Below are 21,177 nucleotides of genomic sequence, written 5' to 3' on the forward strand. Positions count from 1 at the left end.
AATTATAGTATCATCTACATACCATATCCACTGAAAAACAGTGAAAGAGCAAGACTAGCTTCCATCAGAATTGTAGCTAAGTTAGCTGCAACCTGACACAGTTCTATTGAACTAGAGATGAGAAAAATGAGAGGATACTGAAACAGTCTATGTATAGTAACTAAAGTTGAGTATGACTAGAAATATAAATGTTATAAAAATAAGAGAGATTAGTTCAAACATAAAGCAAATTATTAACTGCCAGCATTCATGTCAATATGACATGAAATCATCAGAAATGGATGGCTATTTTTTATCTAGCACCAGCAAGGCATCTTCAAAAGGACAAAAGCTCAAGTGAAAGATAATGAATCTTTCTTGGAATGTAGCTGATAAAAAGACCATACACATACTTTCCATAAAAGAGAAGGGCTTAGCTACTGACTTTTACTGTCATATAATATCATTAGTAGGGTCTTCTTTGACCCAAAAAAAAAAAAAAAAAAAAAAAAGATAACATAAAACAGTTAAGTTGTAAGACACTGAAGTGTCTTAACAAATAATCACTCATTGTGAATAACAATGAAAAACAAATGTATTTTAATATCTGGAACTACCAAAAGTTAAGATTAAGTATAAGCACACACAAAAAAATAAAGTCTGACATTTACATTTGTTCCCAAGGTTTCCTGACAGGACATATTTATTTATTTCAGGTTTTGGAGAACTGAAAAACTAGTGCTTTTTACCCCAAATAGTACAATGATGTGTCTATTATAAAAGAAAGACTATGTTGACTTCTAATTATTCTTGTAAGTATCACAAATAGCTTGTGTGTTTCTGAGCCCATATTCAGATAAAAGAGAAAATTGAAACTCAGCCCCTTCCTCTGGCAAAGTTCCTTTCTGTTAAACACAAATTAATCAGGTTTTCTGATTACTAACAATGCTGATTCCATTCACTGGGAGCAAAGAACTAAAAATTAATAACACCCAAAGCTTGACAGTGCCAAGACAAATAAGTCAAAACAGACAGTCATTAACGAAATTCTAAGCTGAATTCTAATTTTACAATTTAAAATTAACATTTGTTTGAAGCTCTATTTTTGCTTTCAGGAAATACAGTTGGTCATAAAATCACAGCATTTTTATACTGGAAAAAGAACATCAAATTCAATTGGTTCATTTTATAGATAAGCAAAATCTGATGGGAGATTTTATCTAAGATTCAATGTATCAAGTACAATACATTCATAGAAAGGTAATCAGGATGGTCAGGAGACTATGCATGTTTGGTTTGGAGAAGAGATAATAAAAAGGACATGAATGCTGTCTTCAAATATTTGAAGATGGACTGGACTTAATTTGCTTAGTTCCAAAAGAAATAACAGGATAGTGAGTGGAAGCTGCTGAGGTAAATTCAGGTTTGATTCATGGAAAAAATTCTTAACAATTAGAAAGATTGAATAGACATCTGTGCTGATAATAGGTTTCCCATTATTGGGAAATAATTTGCAGAGGGAAATTCTTGGTAAAGGAATAGGTTGGACTAAGTGGCCTCAAGTCTTTTTATACTTAGTGGCTATGAAAAAATTTGCCCAAGGCTACTTCTTTCTAAAGGTTTCAAATGTCTTTATTTGATTAGTCAGGATTGCCTAAAATTCTCATGTTCCCCCCAATAAAACACCAAATATTTGTTCATGGGAAATCTAGTACTGATACATATTTCAATAATTCTTTTAAGGTTGCACAAAACAATTTCTTCTCAGCAACCTTGTATAATGAACTCCTTTTGCAGAAATTCCCTCCACCAATGCAGACCAATAACTTCTTTATAACTTGCTATATATATAAATAATGCATCTCTTTATCTTGTCCATGTCAGAAGTACAGTAGTCATTTATGGACCTATTGCTAGTACCAATAGGCTTTAATCTGCTTTGCTTTTCTGATCTGGCTTGGCAAGCCTTCCCTCTATTGCTAGAGCTCCATCATATTCATGCTGGATACCTCTGGCCTTAATTGAAGGTCAAGCCATTTACAAGGTTAAACTTTCCTGGTAGTAGACCCTTCAGACTTGTACCACTGTGCCTAGCTGCTACTTAACAGTCTTAAGGTATCTGCTGCAATACTAATGCTAAGTAACTTGACTATGGTCATCTAGCTGGTAAACCACAACAGGCCATGAAACCAGGTTTCTAAAATCCAGCCATAGTACTGTATCATACTGCCTTATAGAGAAATGGATCGATCTACCATCAAATCTATGCTATAATGGAAAAAAGTCATGATGAGAACCCAGTGTCAGATATTTGACTTGATTTATAAATAAAGATTTCAAGCTGACAAACTAGTATCTTATATGTAATTGGATATAAAATAACTTCAATCTGTTATGCTAGAATAAGAAAAAAAGATTAATTTTTAAAAGGATTAAAAGCTGTTAAGTGAAATATATCATTGATTTCATTTATTTCATCCAGAAAATGATCTGCAAGTTGCTCTTTCACTAAAAGCTAAAGAAAACTATTTTAAAAAAATTCAAGGAGGCAGCTAGGTGTGCAATGGATAGAGTATCTGTCCTGAAGTTAGGAGAACCTGAGTTCAAATCTAGTCTTAGACACTTAACACTTCCTAGCTTTATGACCCTGGGCAAATCACTTAACCCCAACTATTTCAAGAGAAAAAAAAAAAAAAACTCAGGACAATATTATAAAATTACAACTACTTCTATTATCAGGACACAATCAAATCTTCTCAGAGAATGATCTTATACCTTGCCTATAGCAGACAGTAATGTCAGAACTGAAAATGAAATTTATTAAGTATCTTCCTTCTTTTACATAATTTAACATTTTTACTTATTGGCTTTGGGAATATTCTAAGATCATATACCATTTCCCAGAGGAATTAAACATACTTAAATTTTGGTCAGCAAAATAAATGGTCTGCCTGAGTAACAAACTTCTTATTTTAAATTTTATTCTCTAGTCCTCAACTCTTGCCCTTAAATATTTTAGTATTAAAATTAATATAATAAGCTGTTGCCATCCAAGACTGATATTTATGCTGTAATCTAAATCTAAAACATAATCCCATTAAAATCAGTCCTATTTTTGAATATTAGCTATACTGCTAAAGCTTACTAAACATAATAAAAACTGTGTTGACATGTTACAAATTAATATGATCCTTGAGGACATATTCCCAATTCAATTACCCATGGTTTAGTTTAGCATCAGTTTTACTTACATTTATATCTGTATGGTATATGAGGACACATAATGCTGGCAGAATCTGAGGAAATAAAGGTAAAAGATTTAATCAGAAATCACTTATCTGATTTTTTAAAGCACCTGCAAATTCAGTTTATTAGAGTGGTAAGCTAATGGATAGACAGAAATGACTCTCTCCAATAGAAAATGATCAGCTGAAAAACCAAAAGAACATATTTTAAGTTTTATTTAAATATTCAATTATTCTGTGATAATAATATAAACTACCTGAAGGAGAAAGGAGAAAAACCTTTTTTGAAATAGTTCCTTCCTGGTATCCATGACAAGTAAAATAATGGCATTGAAGATGAAAATATTGGCATATTGATTTTAAGAATCAATATTTAGGCTTGCTAAGTGGAACAATATTTCACTTTGTTAACCACTTGTCCATGAAGAATGAGGTTTATCATGAAATTTGTGCAAAAGACACACATGCATAATTTTATAAAGCTTTGATCTTCCAACACTATCAACATCTTTCAAGCAAGAGTACATTAAAATCTTTTCACTAGCAATAAAAAGCTTATCAAATTCTGCTGATTTTCAATAAAAGATGGTCACTCAAAATAGCATATACCAGTTAACTGATAAATAGAAATTATATACTGAATAAAAAAAAACCAAATCTACAAATATATTGTTATTTAAAAATATGTTAAAAAATCTGTATCCACTTAAATAGGTTTAAATATATATATTTTATAGCTTACAAGCACTGTTAACAGTCAACTAATGTGATCTTTATAACAATTTGTTTTTGTTTTGTAGTGCTTCTCCCTCCCTTCTCCCCCCACCCCCCCCAAGGCAATTGGGATTAAGTAACTTGCCTGGGGTCACACAGCTACTAAATGTAAAGTGTTTGAAGCCACATTTGAATTTAAGTCCTTCTGAATCCAGAGCTGGTGTTTAATCCATTGTGCCATCTAGCAGACCCTCTGACAATTTTGTGGTTATTATTGTCTCTACTTTGCAGATTAAGTGGTTTACCAAATAACATATGACTAGTTAATGGCTGGGCAGGGATGTGAATAAATTCTCCTGATTTTCTCATTGCCACTATGAAGATTAACTTTGAATTCAAGATTAAAGTCCAATAAATATTTTTCTTCTAAACTTGTATATGCCTAGATAAAGAATTAATGTACTACCCACAATAATAGACAAAATAATTTTATTACATGTGTAATTTAAAAATGCAATTCAACACTAACAAGCTTTCTTCTTTCCCCCTTTAAAAGTTATGCTAAAGAGTAATTATCTTTTTAAGCTATAAAAATATTATAAAGTATTTTTTAAAATGTATGTTTTATTTATATAATGTTCATGTTTAGAAAAAAATTAAAAATAAAGTTTATAAAAAATGTTAATTAAAAAAAAAGCAGATAAACCCAAAGTATCCTGTATTTGCAATTAAAAACTGATACATGCTGTAAATTCATCCTATCAATTAAAATCTAAAGCATAAAGAAAGGAAAGTATTTCATCTGATCATTATAATTCTTTTGTTTACCTCCTGTACTGTCTCCATAGGTGGTGGGGGATCCTTATTCCTGCAGAGATTGACTATGACCCATGTGACATTCCGTAGGAAGGTAATGGGAATGGAGGGATTGATGAAGGACAGAAGAGGTTTGACAACTCCCAGTGATATGACATAATCTCTACATTGAGGACCATCACCTATAGAAATGAAAATTGGTTTAAAAAAATTACATTCAAGATGGCAAACTTTAAAATATATGCAATGGCTTATGTTGAGACACTGATATTCTGTTTCCTCACCATTAATCTATGAAAGGCACAAAATATTTCTCTTCCTTCCCCTTCTGATTTGGAGAACATACATTTTAACCCACTAGAACCAGACAATAAGTCACAACATTTTTTGAAAAAAAGTTATATTAAAGACATTCTCTGTGAGATGAAAAGATAAAGTCAATACATGTTAAATATAGAGCAAACATAACATGCAATGGTAATGACAATGTTAAAGAAACCACATTGTATTCATAAATGATCCTTGTCTTAACCGCTTTTCAAATCCAATATGACTTACCTATAATATTTCCTAAGGCCCATACTGCTTGCTCACAAACATTCTGATGTGGTGAATGGAGGAGTCTCAAAAAAAGAGGTACTGCATCTAAAATTATAATTATATAATTTTAAAAAACATATTTAGTGACTGGAAAAAGAACTAGTTAAGTTTTAACTTTAAGAAATTATCATAGATACACACACACACACATATATATATGTATATATGTATATACATATAGATATGCTTATTATGCCATACTGCAAACTTCAATTCTAATAAATGCATTGTAAAACTCTTTTAAAATAAAGTTATAACGTTCCAAAAAGGCACCAGAATGCTAGTCCTATAAATAAGCATTATATATATATAAATTAATTACAAATTAAGTTAGAGTAAATGAAGCTGGAAAGAAATCTCTAATCTTTCCTATCCAGAAATCAAAAGTTATATTGACAGGATCTAATGATCCTTAAGTTTGATTATATACAGTCTCTGAGTGTTTCTGTATTTAACAGGTTCCTATAATCACCAATCACTACTGAAGATTAGTCAACATTAAATCACTTTGCAACAGTTAAAATAATTATTTAGTAATCATAAAATGAGATTAAGAAATTATAACTTTAATAGAATCCTTATATTTTACACATTTTATTTACTTACATATGTATGTAAGTGTGTACTTATATACACATACAATAATCCTTACAATGTTCCTAAAGTTATTGTGGAAGATTATTGAGCCAGAGGGCCACAGACTCCTTCTTCCCAAACTTTTCTATTCTTTTTCCTTTTCTACCTAAATAGGCTGGCCCCTATTTCTCTTCTGGGTTTCCTCACTCTTGTTGTCCTTCAAATGATAAAATGTCAGTTGACTTTGAGAAATATTATATTATTAACTTAGGAGAAAAATTACAAAAGGTTTTGTAGTCTAAGTAGTATAAACAACTCAATATTTCAGTACTGGAAATAACATTAAGGCATGCTGTTAAAAAATAATTTATATGAAAACACAAATCTCATTTCATATAAAAAATGCATTCTTTGAATAGTAAGAGGAACAAAAATTACTTGATAGGCTAATGAGAAATAAAAGTCTTTAAGGGGAAGATCATAATCATCAAGGGAAACACTATAATCACATTTTTTAAAGCATTTACACTCATTCTAAAAATGAAAAAAAAAAAAGTTTAATTTACTTACTAGATTGTACCACTGCTTGAGTTTGTGCAGAAGTTCCTGATGCTATATTAGTCAGTGCCCATGCAGCTTCAAATTGTAACGAAGGACTAAAAAAGCATGTTAGAAAAATATTGTTACCATGAATGAACTTAAAAACCATATATCAAAGCTAAGACTTCATTCATTAAAAAAAAAAAAAAAAAACTTATTGGTCCTACTTGTACCCTGTAGAGTGATATACAATTAATATCCCTTGTACAGGACAACTATTAAATGCCCCTTTAATTTTTTTTAATAAAATTATTTTCTGCTCAAGCTGAACATCTCCAATTGCCTATTAGACATTTCAAAGGCATCCAATCAACATGTGAAAAACAGCTCATCTTCCCAGAAAACTCATTCTTTCTCCAAACTTCTCTAATGCAAGGAAGTCATCATTCTTTCACAGCTAATTATTTTTGCAGCCTTTGCCTAATTCTCAAGACTTCATTCTCACTCATACATATTTAATAAATTGCCAAATTTCTCAAACTACCTCTCCTGTATTGAACTCCTTCCCTCTTTTCCTATGGCTACCACTATTACTACTGTTCAGATTCTCATTTAATTTGACTCTGACTCAATCTCATTCCACTCATCCATTAAGTCATTTTCCTAAAGTGCAGGTTGCATTAAGTCACTCCACTATCTGAAAAACTTCACTGATTCCTTATTTCCTTGAGGCTCAAACAGAAATTAGCTTTTAAAGTTTTTTAAAATTTGGTCCCAACAGACCCTATTCTCACATTTAACAGTCTGGCCAGCCTGGATATACCTTATATAAAACATCCTATTTCCCTTTTCTGAGCCTTTGTCCTGAGTCTCTATCCCTATGAGAATCTTGTTTCCTTCTAAAATCAGTTTAAAACCCACTTCCATGAAGCCCTTCTTGATTTTCTCAGATGCTAATCCTAATGCTATCTAGAAAATGTCCATGGACTAACTTTTTATGCTATCATCTTCCAAAAAAATGTAAGTTTGAGATAGCTGTTTCATTTGTCTTTATGCCCCTATCATTGAACATACAGCAGATGCTTAATAAATGTTTCTTGAATAATTAGTTCTTTTCCAGGTTAAACATCAACAACAAATAGTGTGGCTTTTTAAGTACCATTACCATTCTGGCTGCTACTTTCAACATTCTAAATAAGATAGGAATTGGCTGCGTACAACAGTAATATTACATCTCTTACTATAAACATTATACATAAACTAATGCACCCAATAACTTGTGCAAGTACATAGCAATTTGAAGTTTACATCACAGTACCTTTATCTCAACAGTTCTATGAGGTGTGATGTTTAAATATTGTTATGCCCATTTTACAAAGCTTTACATTAACTGATTCATTTGTAGTCGTGCAGCTATGAAGTCTTAAAGATAGGTTTCCAATTTAAGAATATTAATTTCAAGCTTAATGAAATTTCCTTCTTGAAACTACACTGCTTAACTTTATTGCTTTAGGTTTTGTTGTTGTTGCCATTTATTTATGTTAGATTTGTACAATATTAAAACATTAAATATTTGTGTGATCCACTGTCCTTAGGATGTCTACTTCCTAACCTTAAGTGCAGGCTTTTGCCATTCATTAAATTAAATTTTAATTTCGAAATTAAATTTTATCTTTCTAGATATGGCTCAATGCTCCTACTTGCTGAAATTTCATAGATCCTGGTTGTCACCCAGAGTGTAAACTGTTCCTTTTAATTCGTGAATCTTTTAAGTATGTTTTTCTATTACAGTGGCCAAAACAATGATAAAAGGTTTTGGAAGGGCAGAACCCTGTGCAATATCATTATAGACCTCCATCTAATTAAGGAGAAGCTACACATTCAATTTGATTTGATCTTAAGAAACTATCTATCTGGAGCATAATCTAGGTCAGATTTTTCTAATTCATTCACAAGGATATGAGAGACTTTTAACAAATAGCATGCTGAAATTAAAACAACTATAATATTTCCATAGAGTTCAAGAACTATCAAAAAAGAAAATGACATAATTTAGCCTGATTTGTTCTTAGTGATCTCAAGATGATTTCTAGTATTCAAATATTCCTTTTCTAAACATAAGAATCCATGGTTTTCTGGAATTTTACTACAGATTAATGTCAACCTAATATAATACATTTCCCCCCCCCCCAATGGCAGTTGAAGATAACACATAGGGTGCAAACCTAATGTCTTCTATAGTACATTGTAATGGGAAGCAGGGGATGAGGGAGGTGGGGAGAAGAAGGATACTGACTTTGGGGAGAAAGATGTGTCCAATCTGAGATGTCTAAAAGGCAGCTGGGGGTCAGAAAAGAAGTTATGGCAGGATAGAGAGATCTGAGAATTGTCATAATACAGTAATTAAGCCCACGGGGTGTTGGGGGAGCAGAGAAAAGAGCCCAGGAAACCTTCTTGTAGGACACCTAAGACTAGAGGGAGTGATGTGGTTAAGGAACCAATAAATAAGGCTAAGAAGTGGTCTGATAAGTAGGAGAACCAGGAGACGGTGACATTTTGAAAACCTAGAGATATTAGTGTCAAGGAGGAAAGGAAGCAAAAGAAATGAGATGAACAACGTCACAGGCTGCAGGGAGACTGAACACTGAGGAAAGGCCACTGGATTTGGCAATAAGAGAGAGCTGTTAAATTTAGAGAGAGAAGCTTCAGTAGAATTATGATGTCAAAAGCTTGACTAGAAAGGGTTAAGAACTGAGTGAGAGGAGGAAAAAAGGAGAGGCCATAATTGTAGATGGCCATTTCAAGGATCTTAGACACAAGACAGAAGAGATATTAGACGACAGTAGATAAGAAAGGATCAAAGGAGAGTTGTTTTTGTTTTTTTTTTTAGTATGGGGGAGAAACAAGTATGTTTTTAGGCAGGAGAGAATGAGCCAATAGATAGGGGAAAATTAAAAACAAGTGACAAGAGTGGAAATGAGAGAAGGCAATTTGTTTGAGAAGACTGGGACTATTTGTGTCGAGAGGTCACTTTACCATATGAGAAAGGAGTCAAAGATGAAACAGTGGAAGAAGGTATATGAGTAATATGAAATAAAGAAAAGAGGAAATAATGGAGCTGATTGTAAATAGCCTCAAGTTCTATAAGGCAAGGTGCTCAGCTGAGTGGTCTGAGGAGGGGAAAAAAACATTCTGAAAGAGTCATTGTGGGTAAGAGAGGTGTTAACAGAAGTACATAGCAGCAGTGAAAAGCCAGCTAAGATTGTGTTACACAAATCTGTAGTACAAAACAGTTGTGCGATTTTCTCCATCTAAGGCAACAAATGACGGGAGTGATCTAACACTGAGACTCAGCAGGGCAAAATCAGGAAAAATTTAAAAGGGAAACCAAGAGAAAAAGACAGAATAGATTTGAATTTTTTTTTCCTGGAAGGGGTCAACATGGGAGAAAGAAGAAAATAGCTAGTGCATGATTGTCTAGGAGAGAAATGAGGGCTCCAGGCACTGGAGCTGACAGTGTAGACAAAGAGCAGAGTTTGGTGAAGGCCAGTAGAGGGAGAAGTGAAATGGTCACATATGGAGATTCAGTACATTTATGGGTAAGATTAAGAGTGTGCCCACTTTTGTGTATAGCTGAAGTGGGCAGAGAAATAGATCATGAGAAATGAACAGACTGAGGAAGAACTCAGTTGGGTATTTAAGGGAGAATCAATACATATACTGAAATCCTCAGGTATGAGGGCAGAATTTGGAGAAGAGAGAAAAACTATAAGTCAGGTACCAAAATCATTAGCTTGGAAGGGGAATATAATCTGTAGGTGTTTAGAAAATAGATACTAGGATTGAGAGTGAATCTTGAGAGAGAATCATTGAGAGATAAATAGCATAAACCTCCAAGAAGGAGTAATGGAGGTAAGGAGAAAATCTGAGTGATAATAGGAAATTAGGGAACAAAAGTAGTATTCCATCTCTCCTTTGACTCGAGAGACTAAGGGGAATAAAGTACAGCCAGTATTATAAAAGGTGGAGAAGGCGGCTCTGTTATCAGAAAGAAGCAAGGTTTTGTTAATAACCAGAAGATGAGAGTGGGAAAAGAAAAGATTTAGAAAGAAAGGAAGTGTATTCCTATGGAACAGGCATTATAGATGGCACAGTGGAAGAAGAGTATAATGTTTAGATGGAACTTTGGGGTGGGAGGTTTGAAGGGCATGGAAAAATGTAATTAAGCAGTAGAAGATGGAGAATGGGATCTGGATAATGACCTACAAGGATTTGAAATCACTAGTACATAAGACTTAGTGTACATAAAACTATAAAGGTATAGTAAAACCATTAACTTGATAGTGACTTTACCAAAATTTCATAGATAAATGATTAATGGGGGACAGTGGAAGCAAATTATTTCATGGATAATGAATAGAAAGGATTTTATACACACTTTCAAAGCACTAAGAAAAACTTTAAAAGGACCCACCTTCTGAATAATTATTCAGAACTATTGTTATGTCAAATTCATTTTAATTCAAACAAGTTCCCTCAGGATATTTATTTGGCAATATACAGGTAAAATATAATTATTTCATTTTAACTACTACCTGCATTTGAAAACAATAAAAATCTATGTCTGTTAATATTATTTGTAACTCAGACTTGTCTTCCTCAATTAATTCAAATTGCTGAGCTTTTAAGATATGATAAATTAATATTCTTAATTCTCATTGGTAAATGGGTTCTATGCTCTTAAATTCAAATGCCGCTCCTCCATTTCCACCTCCCCATCCCTCTAACTATTTCAAACTCTTCCAGGTGAGTAAAATTTATTTCCTATTTCTGATGGGCCATAAATAAAGAACATAGCATTATTACAAAAGTGCATACAGGCTCAAATGCTGCAGAAGCATATGCATAAGCTGAGTACATTCCTGATCTAAGTGGGAGTCACTCGATTCTGGAACAGTTCAAATTGTCTTCGACATGTGGTTAGTCTATATATAGTTAGATTAGAAAGCCCTAAGCTCTCCTTAGAACAAAATTTTCAAGGCTATTTTAAGAGAGAGAAATCAATGAATACCAGAGCACTACAGATCAGGCTACTGAATTCATTCAGGAATAAAAAATTAAGACAACTCTAGAAAACAGGTTTCAAAGGCTCTTAAACAAGAAGCATCTTAGATTTCCAAAGACAAGGACATCAAAAAAACTATCAAAAAAGTGTGATAATAAAAAACTTGTACCATAAATATGAGATAATTGAACTTTAAGAGGAAAACAATGAACCAATATGATTATCTAAAAAGTCTAAGTCTTAACTCCAAAAGATTTCTGAGGGAAAATGACCACACCCAGAAAAAGAACTATAGAACCTGAATGCAAACCAAAGCATACACACACACACACACACACACACACACACACACACACACACTTTTCCCTTTCGCATGTTTTTTTCCCCTCCCTTTTTGTTCTGATTCTTCTTTTACAACTCGACTCACAGGGAAATGCGTTTAACCTGACAGTCATGTAAAACTTGTATCAGAGTACTTGCTATCTCGGGAGAGGGAAGAGAGGAAATTTTGAAACTCAATCTTACAAAAATGTATGTTGATTCATTGTAAAATTCAATATTGAATCTTTATATGTAATTGGAGAGAAAAAAGATATAAACTCTTACAATTTTTTTCTTTAATTGGGGGAAAGCAAAAGGCTAGCAAAAGAGATTTATACTTACTTATCATCCCTTTCTAGACATTTGACTAGAATTGGTAAAATCCCAGATTTTATTAAGTCATCAATCGGTGGATTTCTGTCACTGGATAATAGTTTTCTAGAAAAGAAATGAAAGTTAAGAATTGTTATAAAGATCAAACTCTTAATCAAAAGAATGAATTTCTTAACTTCATACCTATGCACTTAACACATAATAAAACAACTCTCGCTTAGAAAAAATTAGTTTTACCTTGCAGCTTGGACAGCACTCAACTGAACCACTGGGTTATCACTTGTGGCATTCTGTAATACCAAATGTAAAAGTTTAGAAATTCAGAAAGCATCAAATACAAACTTTTAAAATGAAAATGTTAAATCAATAACATACCTGCAATATAGCTTCTAGTGTTACATTTTGCTTAAAAAGAAAGAGAAATAATTCAGCAAAAAATTTTGCAAAATTATAGTTATATATATAATCTGCATACTGCTAATAGTTTGAGCTAAATATACCCAATTTTCTTTGTAAAACTGATCTTAAAATGTTTAACTTACTGCTTTAAAATCAGCATCCACATCAGAATCTTCTAAGCTTTCTTCTTGAGGAACATTTCTCTTTTTCAATAAATGTTCATCTCTTTTATTCTGAAAGACAAATGATAAGTAATTGGTCAACAAGTAGTGAAAGACACTATTGATAATTGACATGTCAATCATGGGTCTTTTTTTAAAAATGAAAAATTCTAAGATTTTGTACCTTAGCTTTAACAGTGGAGCAGCTGGAAATCATATATTATTGTTTCTGAGATTAATTTGATTCAATTGTGCAGAATGTGAATGTAAAAATAAAGTTATACTTTGTTTTCAGTCAATAAATATGCAATAAACCAAGGAAAGTGACAAACTTCAATATAATTTCAATATAAATTCAATATAATGCATTTATTATGTTAGTTATGATAGGAACATTTACTTAGAAATTGTTTGTGTTGCTATTTTAATCAAGTCAAAAATTGAAAATTAAAACTGGCTTGGAGAAAAGGCTAACCCCTCCTTGGGTATCCAGATTACCTCTATTTAAATCCTAAGTGTAAGCAAACCTCTTTAAATGCAGATACTTATAATATACCCTGGTCATTGCAACATTTAACAGTTTCCACTTTATATCATTGTACACTGTTTTCATCAGATGAGTTATTTTGAAATAATTACTTTAATGATAAAGCATCTTGCAAACTCTTTATAATTATTAAGTCCAAATATACCTTTAGGTACAATAGTGCAATGATCGTAATACTGGCTACAATCAAATTTCAACCTATGAGAAACTTAAGCTGCTTAGCATATATTCCATTAAAAAAGAAAGCTAAGTAAAAATTGCAGTACTGGTCTAATTAGGTCTATGGTCCATTCAACTAAATATTCTGTCTGGTGATGTCTTTTTAATGCTAATCTCAAGAAATTAAAAAGGTACCTGCCAATATCTCAGATTTGCTTAATAAATTAGTCTATTTCCCACATATATATAAACATTTTTTCATTCTTCAACCACTATTATTTTATCTATTATCTATTCATTTAATTTATTCTTTTCTGTTAGAATAAGACATTTGCTTCTAAAGTCATATTCCTGTCATGAGTCTCATCCCACCCAGTCTACATGAAATATATCTAGTCAAATTTGTCTCCCTACGTTAGCATTGTTGGGTTTACCCTTGCTTGTTAAGATATATTTCTTTATAGAGACATTTGAGTCTATGGGTTTTATTGATAGTAGTTTATTTCTTAGATTTTTATGTCCTTTGAAATCCTCCTTTTCTCAGGTGCTAAATTTCCTACATCATAGGAATTCTTGACAATATCTACCTAAGTAAATGTAAACAGGTAGGGTTTTTTTTTTTGTTTGTTTGTTTCTCTCCAACTCCTACTTTAAACATCATAAAAAATAATTCAAGAGCAACATACTATTAAGGGCATTTGGTATAATAAAGTTTCAATCAATTTCTCCTAAATGTATTGCCTTGCAGTTGCCTAAACGAAAGTCCATTAACTACTTTTCTACCTGCTCAATAGAAGTCTTCAACATGGTATTGCAATGGTATTGATTATGAACCAGGAGACTTGAAAGGATACTTCCTATTACAAATTTTAAGTGAAAATGTTAAATAAAAGCAGCATGTTGCATTTTGGACTTAGTGGGGGAAAATCTAGATTTGATTCCTGATCTGTTTACTTACTATTCTTCATGATCTCAACAAGCCATTTACCTCATCTAAATGGAGGTTGGGTTAGATGATGTTGTAAAGTTTCCCTCTATTTCTATATCTAAATACAATGATCCTAAGACTAGTGTTAGCATAGATATCTGGGGAAACTCAGTTTACAAATAATGACTATCAAGAATGCTAAAATCTCTTGGAAGCTAAGGCTCCGGAGAGGAAAGCTAAGAAAAATAATGAAGATGTCTGGGGATATATTGAGGAAAACTGAAGGATTAAAAAAAATAATAATAATAATAACTAACAATGGAGAAAAGGTAGAAAGTTTCTTGACTTCTAATTTGTTTCCATTTTCTCTGTCAAGGAGAACAATGTTTAGACTAGAAAGGCTAGAAAAAATTACTCTTATGGAGTAGGCACCCAAGATAAGTAGAGAATGTGTCCTTGATGGGCTCAAGACACAAAGTTATGATGAACTACATGGGCACTGGATACTTTTTTATAGAGAGCTGACCAGTGGCAAGTCCTATTGTTTCTCTCTTTGTAACAGTTCTCATATATGTGCTCCTTCCTCCCCTAACACCAGCATCACCTTGGTGCAGACCCTGTTCATCTTGTGCTTACATTATTACCAAAGTCTCCTGCTCAGATTCCTTAACTCAAAAGTTTCTCCCTACTACAATCTATCTTCCCACACTCAACTATCAAAACGGTTCTGCTTCAAACTCAGATCTGACTATTTCATGTATATTTTTACCTCTTATTTTATATCTTTACTTGGTTATTATTTAATGGTAAGCTTATGGTTTGTGAACACCTGGGAAAATAGTATTCTTATCAAGAAAAGGACAACTTCATTTGGGGGAGAGCAGTTAGATTATGGAAAAAAAAAAAAAAAAAAAAAGAACAACTCCACATTAGATTTTGGCCAAGATTTCAACAAAGGAATAAGTTAAGTAGCTGAGTGGTGCAAAGGAAAAGTTTAGGACCTGGAGTCAGGAAGTCCTGAGTTCAAATGCACCCTCATCTACTTGCTAGCTGTGTTATCTTGAGCAAGTCACATAACCACTCTGTGCCTTTCTTGAGAACAATAACATCCTGGGGATGATCATAGCAGGATTTTTGTGAAGATCAAAATAAAAGTGATTTATAAATGCTAGCTATTATTATTAAAGTTTCTCATACTATCGTTATAGACAAGATGGAGAGATTTGGGCTATATAGTCAGCTGAATCAAAAACTAGTTGAATAGTTTTATACAACTAGTGGAATTCTTTAGTGGAATATTCTAAAGATATGATCTTGACCCTCTTTTGATCAATATTAAAGACACAAGTGCCAGGCTTATTATAAATAAATATGGCACGAAACAAGATTATAGTGATAGGGCAAATCAAGTAAGAAAAAAACTTAACTGGGATAAATGTAAAATAATACACTTGGACTTAGAAAATATGGTGTGAAAGTATGACTAAACCACAATTTGTGTATATAAGCAAAATGCTATCTTAGACTATATTAAAAGATGTATAGTGCCCAGAAAGAGGGAAAAGATATCACTATTGCACTCTGTTCAGACCATATCACATGTAGTACCCACTTTCACATTTGGGCACCTCCATTTAAAAGGGCATTTGGCTTACTGGGAAGGTGAGAGGTCTGGAAACCATGAAATAAAAAGAATATATTTAAAGAATTGGGGAACTTCATTAAATACTTGGGAGGAAACATGATGACTATTCTCATGTATTTGCAAAAGGAGGAGACTTTTATTTGGACCTAAGTAGGAACAATTGTGAGGCACAATTGTAAGTTGCAGAAAGGAAAATTTTTTATTGTTTTAACAGTTAAAAAACTTCCTAACATAAAGTATAATAGATTGTCAAAAGAAGGAATGGAGCCCTTTTAGTACAGCTCTTCAAATGAATGCTGCATGACCACCCCTCAATAATATTATTAAGACAATTACTGTTTAGATAATTAAACTAAATAATATATATGAAATTTCTTCTAATTCTAAAAGCCTGTGATCCTACCTACGCATTTTGCATTGAGGTCACTATAAAAAAAAGCTTTCTCTCTTTGACGTCTTAAAAACATATGTTAAGATAATCCCTGCATTATGTTTTAGGCTGTTTGCCGATCTAGTTTACAACATTTAGGAGATTTCCTCTTATTTTCCTTGACCAGGTAATTTTTTGAAAGAAGCTCTGACATGAAAGCCTTAATTTGTCAATTATCCTCCCTTTGTTTTGAACACCTGATCTTCTTTGTCCTTTGTCCACACACTATCCTGGACCTTCTACTAAGGCATTAAAAAGTGCATCCTTTTTCAGTGGTGCATCAAAAGGTTCCTGGAAATTGTCATAAAGCATATTTTCATAAAACATATCCTAATTTCCCATAACAACAATGGCATATTTGGAGTTTCATTTATAATCAAAGACTTGTTATTAAATAAATCATAGCTATATTATGTCTATTAGAAATGTCATTAAAACAAAACACATGACATATATCTATAATCATTTAAAGTAAAATTATGCTACGAGTCCTAGAATCATTATGTATTACTATTTGCATTGACATATATGGGGGCCAAATATACAAAAGTATATAATAAAAATCACTCAACTATATCATTATTTCAACCTAAAACTAATATTGCTAGAAGAAACATTAATGGTCAATAATAATTTAGAAAAGCTTTTGGGAAACAATTTGGATCAGTGATGTCAAACTCAAATAGAAAGATATTCCTGGGAGCTACACCTTAACTTAAAGAAAAAACCCAAGTTAAAATTATATATGTTGTATTTTTATTTATTTTGTTAAAATATTTTTCAATTAAACTTTAATCTAATTCTAACTGTGTTGTTAGGTTTGACACCTCTGACACCTCTGATTCGGATAGCTAAGGTTTATTAAAAAAAAAAAAAAAAAAAAAAGCTCAGGGAAGTATGACGTTTTCTTTCTTAGAGACAATTCAAAAGTATTCTACTGGCTCTCTTTAGAGTTCTGATAAAGAGAGTTGGTATAAATGTTGTTGTTGATGATGATACCATTATTTCTTCCAGTAAGAAACATTTTTAAAAGTTAGGATTAATCTAACACTTGTCCTCCCTTCTTCAATGTCATTTATCACCTCAGTTCAACCAAAGTTTGAATTGCAGCTACTCAACTTCAGACCAAAACAAATGTTACCAGAAAACATTTTAAAAAGCCATTAAATTACTCATTTCCACTGTAATAGGTAGCTCAGCCACTTGTACTTTTCTTAGTCTGGCTAACTTTCCAAAATAAGCTTGGCAAACACTACATTCATTTAGGGTGATCTGCTCTATGATATCTCCAAAAATTCCCCCAAATCTCTAAAACACAGTGCAGATTTGCTATTCACTTGCTCTCTTGCACCAAAACTTTTCCCTACAAAATAAAATGAAGTAGGACTTATTTCATTAGATAATAGTGTCTTCTCTAATGTAGCTTAAAAGCAAAAAGCTACAAATAACTATCAAGAAGTCTTCTGGTACACGATACTTTGTCAACAAGATATCTATGTACCTCATACTTCAGAGGAAGCCAAAAAAGCAATCACTAAGTCATTAACAGATTTTTATAAAGGTGTTTCAAAACATCTCCTAACAGAGAACTAAGAAAGGCATAAAATAAATAAGATCATATCTTCACCTGAGTCAAATAAGCAAGATAAGGGCCTTAATTATGCAGAGGGAATGAGTAAAACAAAAAAGTGGAAAATATTATACTTCTTCAGGAATTAAAATTTTTTATTTATTCATGTTTAGCTTTATTTATAGTTAATCACCTCTCTCCTGTTAGAATGTTTAATGTTAATGTGACCAGTGATTCACTCAGATAATTAATTCCTGTTAAATACTCAGGAGTAAATATGTTTATTTAAAATATCTTTTATATTCTTTTCCTTCTGGACTTTAAAATGATCAACTCTAGAAAATAGAAATAGAAATAGAAATTCCTATACCAAAATATCATTTCCTTTTTTCACCACAATTAAATGTTTTGTTGATCTATATTTAGACAATTGATGTCTCTCATTATTTCTACCTGGCATCTTTCATTATTTCTACTTAGCCTCATCTCATTTTTAGATTCCCCAATTGAAGCTAATACTTTTTAGCCAGGACCATTAAACTGGTAAGTTGTCATCTCCCTATGGTACTTCTAAAGAGCAAAATTTCAGATTCCACACTATTTCAAGGTACAATAAGATTTTGAACTTCTTATTGTTACCATTCTCCAAACCTCCTATGGCTCCCTTTTCAGCTAAGAATCTGGGCTCAAATTTCACTGAAAAAGTTGAGATTATTAGCTGAGAGCTCCTTCTTCCCTGCTCTTCATCTTACATCATTCAAATGTCTCTACTATTTCCTCCTTTATACCATTCTCATAAAGACAAAACAAAAATCTTACACATGCACAATTGGTCCAACCTAACTTTTCCAAAAGCTTGTTCCCTCTTTATCATCCCCATTCTATCTCTATCTTTCCCAGTAAACTGGGAAAAGCTGCTTCCCGATATTTAAAAAATGTCCATTCCTCCCTTGCCCTCAAAAACTCACTTGATCAATTTATCCCTTCTACTGTCCTATATCTCTATTGTTTTTATGGCTAAACTTCTTGAAAAAGATACTTATGACTGGTACTCTTCACTTTCTCTTTTATTAACTCTCTACTATCTGGCTTCCAACCTTACTATTCAACTGAAACTACTATTTTCAAAAGTTACCACATGATCTCTTAATTGTGTCATTTTTCAGTTGATTTCAACTCTCCATGACCCCATTTGGGGTTTTCTTGGTAAAGATGTAGGAGTGATTTTTTCATTTCCTTCTCCAGCTCATTTTAAAGATAAGGAACTAAGGCAAAGAAGGTTAAGGGACTTCCCCACAGTCACAGAGCTAATAGGTGTCAGAGGCCAATTTGAATTCAGGAAGGTGAGTCTTCCTAACTCCAGGCCCAGTGATCTATCCACTGGACCACCTAGCTTCCCAATCCTAATTTTAATTATCCAAGTCAAGAACTTTTTCTTGAGTCTGATCTTTCTTGAACCTCTTTGTAGCTTTTAAAACTGTCAATCATTCACTCTCTTCAGTCTCTTCTCTTTAGGCTATCACCACACTACTGTCACTTGGCTCTCATCTGGTGGACTTCTCTCCTTTCTTAGATCTTCATGCAGGTCATGTCCACTAACCATGTGTGCCACACAGGTTTCTTTCCTAAGCATTATTCTATTTTTCTTGTTTCATTTGATGATCTTATTAACATCCATACAAAGAATCAATCATCATCCCTATGTCAAAGATTCTTAAATCTCCTAAGCCAAATCTAATTTTTCTCCTGACTTCCAGTCTCCACTCCAATGGCCTACTGGACATCTTAAACTACAAGTTTTGTAGTTATCTTGAACTCATCATTGACAAAAATAAATTACTGATCTTTCCCCTTAAATTTTACCTTCTTCCTAACTGCCCTATTATTGTTGAAAATGCCACTGTCCTCCCAAGCACTCAGGATTGAAACCTGTATAATTCTTGACTCTTTGCAGTCTCTCGCTGACAACATATCATCTGTTGCCAAGGCCTGTTCATTTAATCTTTGTAACATCACTCACATACACCTCCTCTCATCTGGTGCAGGTCTTTATCAACTCATTCCTGTGCAACTGTAATAGCCTGTGTCTATAAGTCTCTCCTCCTTTCAGACCATCCTGCATTCAGCCATGAAAATAATTTTCCTAAAGTGCAGGTCCGATCCTATTCAATAAACCTCAGTGGCTCCCTATGACTTCTAAGACCCCAATACAAAATCCTCTCTTTGGCTTTCAAAGACCTTCATCACCTAGTCCCTTCCTACCTTTCCTACAATTTACTCCCCTTCTGCAGTGATACTGATCTCCTTGATGTTCACTATCTCTAGTGACTACCAAAAAAGAAGAGGGTAGAAAATGATCAGTATACAGTGAACCTTATATATTAATATTAGTACCAAATTTCATATAAAGATCAGAAAAGCAAAAAGTTATGTAATTTTTAAGTGAAAGAGAATTCTGTAGGTAAATTAAAACCATTGTCTTAATAACAATATAATATTTCAATGGTCAAATGAATGTCAATTAAACTGATTCTTTTCATAGTTCTCTTCTTTTCTGAAGGACAATAAGGAAGACCTAATCCTTATAGTTCACTGGACTGAGAGCCATTGGATTGACTGCCATATAAAATAGAAGCAATACAGTACTTGATAAACATCACTGGAAATGATTTTCCCAATCACAACAAAAATATTGCTCATATTTCTCATATATCCTCTAACTACATAACCTTTGTTACTTGAAAAACTATGAGAAAAAGAAATTAAAAATCGAAAGGTCAATATCCCCAGAATACCTTAACAAATATCTAGTCTTTGTTTCTTTAAACTTGAAAAAAGAAACAGTTTCTTTCTTTATTTTAGCTTAGGCAATTGGGGTTAAGTGACTTGCCCAAGGTCACACAGCCAGGAAGTGTTAAGTATCTGAGGCCACATTTGAACTCAGGTCTTCCTGAATGCTTTGTCCATTACACAAACTAGCTGCCCCCAGAAACAAAATGTTTTAAAATAAACATTTTAAAGCATATTTTATTTTTAAAAAATGGGGACAAGGGGACAACATCTAGACTATGTTTTTATGTTCAGATAACCTCTTCACAAAAGTTTTTAACAAAAAGACAAAGTACTATAGTTTAATTTTTAACAGTTTC

The 21,177-nt window shown here is 32.6% G+C and overlaps 1 protein-coding gene across 1 annotated transcript in view; it reads right to left on the bottom strand.

Moving 5' to 3' along the window:
* The window catches only part of KPNA3 (karyopherin subunit alpha 3), a 97,267-nt gene that overhangs the window by 18,266 nt on the left and 57,824 nt on the right, over positions 1 to 21,177 (bottom strand). The window contains exons 3-10 of the mRNA XM_051987361.1: positions 12,732 to 12,821; positions 12,565 to 12,594; positions 12,427 to 12,479; positions 12,199 to 12,294; positions 6,501 to 6,586; positions 5,313 to 5,399; positions 4,767 to 4,936; positions 3,231 to 3,275 (exon numbers count right to left, since the gene is read on the bottom strand). Of these exons, the coding sequence (XP_051843321.1) occupies positions 3,231 to 3,275; positions 4,767 to 4,936; positions 5,313 to 5,399; positions 6,501 to 6,586; positions 12,199 to 12,294; positions 12,427 to 12,479; positions 12,565 to 12,594; positions 12,732 to 12,821 (657 nt within the window). The remainder of the gene's footprint in view (positions 1 to 3,230; positions 3,276 to 4,766; positions 4,937 to 5,312; positions 5,400 to 6,500; positions 6,587 to 12,198; positions 12,295 to 12,426; positions 12,480 to 12,564; positions 12,595 to 12,731; positions 12,822 to 21,177) is intronic.

The sequence above is a fragment of the Antechinus flavipes genome, chromosome 3 (genome assembly GCF_016432865.1).
Source record: "Antechinus flavipes isolate AdamAnt ecotype Samford, QLD, Australia chromosome 3, AdamAnt_v2, whole genome shotgun sequence".
In the NCBI taxonomy this organism is placed as follows: Eukaryota; Metazoa; Chordata; class Mammalia; order Dasyuromorphia; family Dasyuridae; genus Antechinus; species Antechinus flavipes.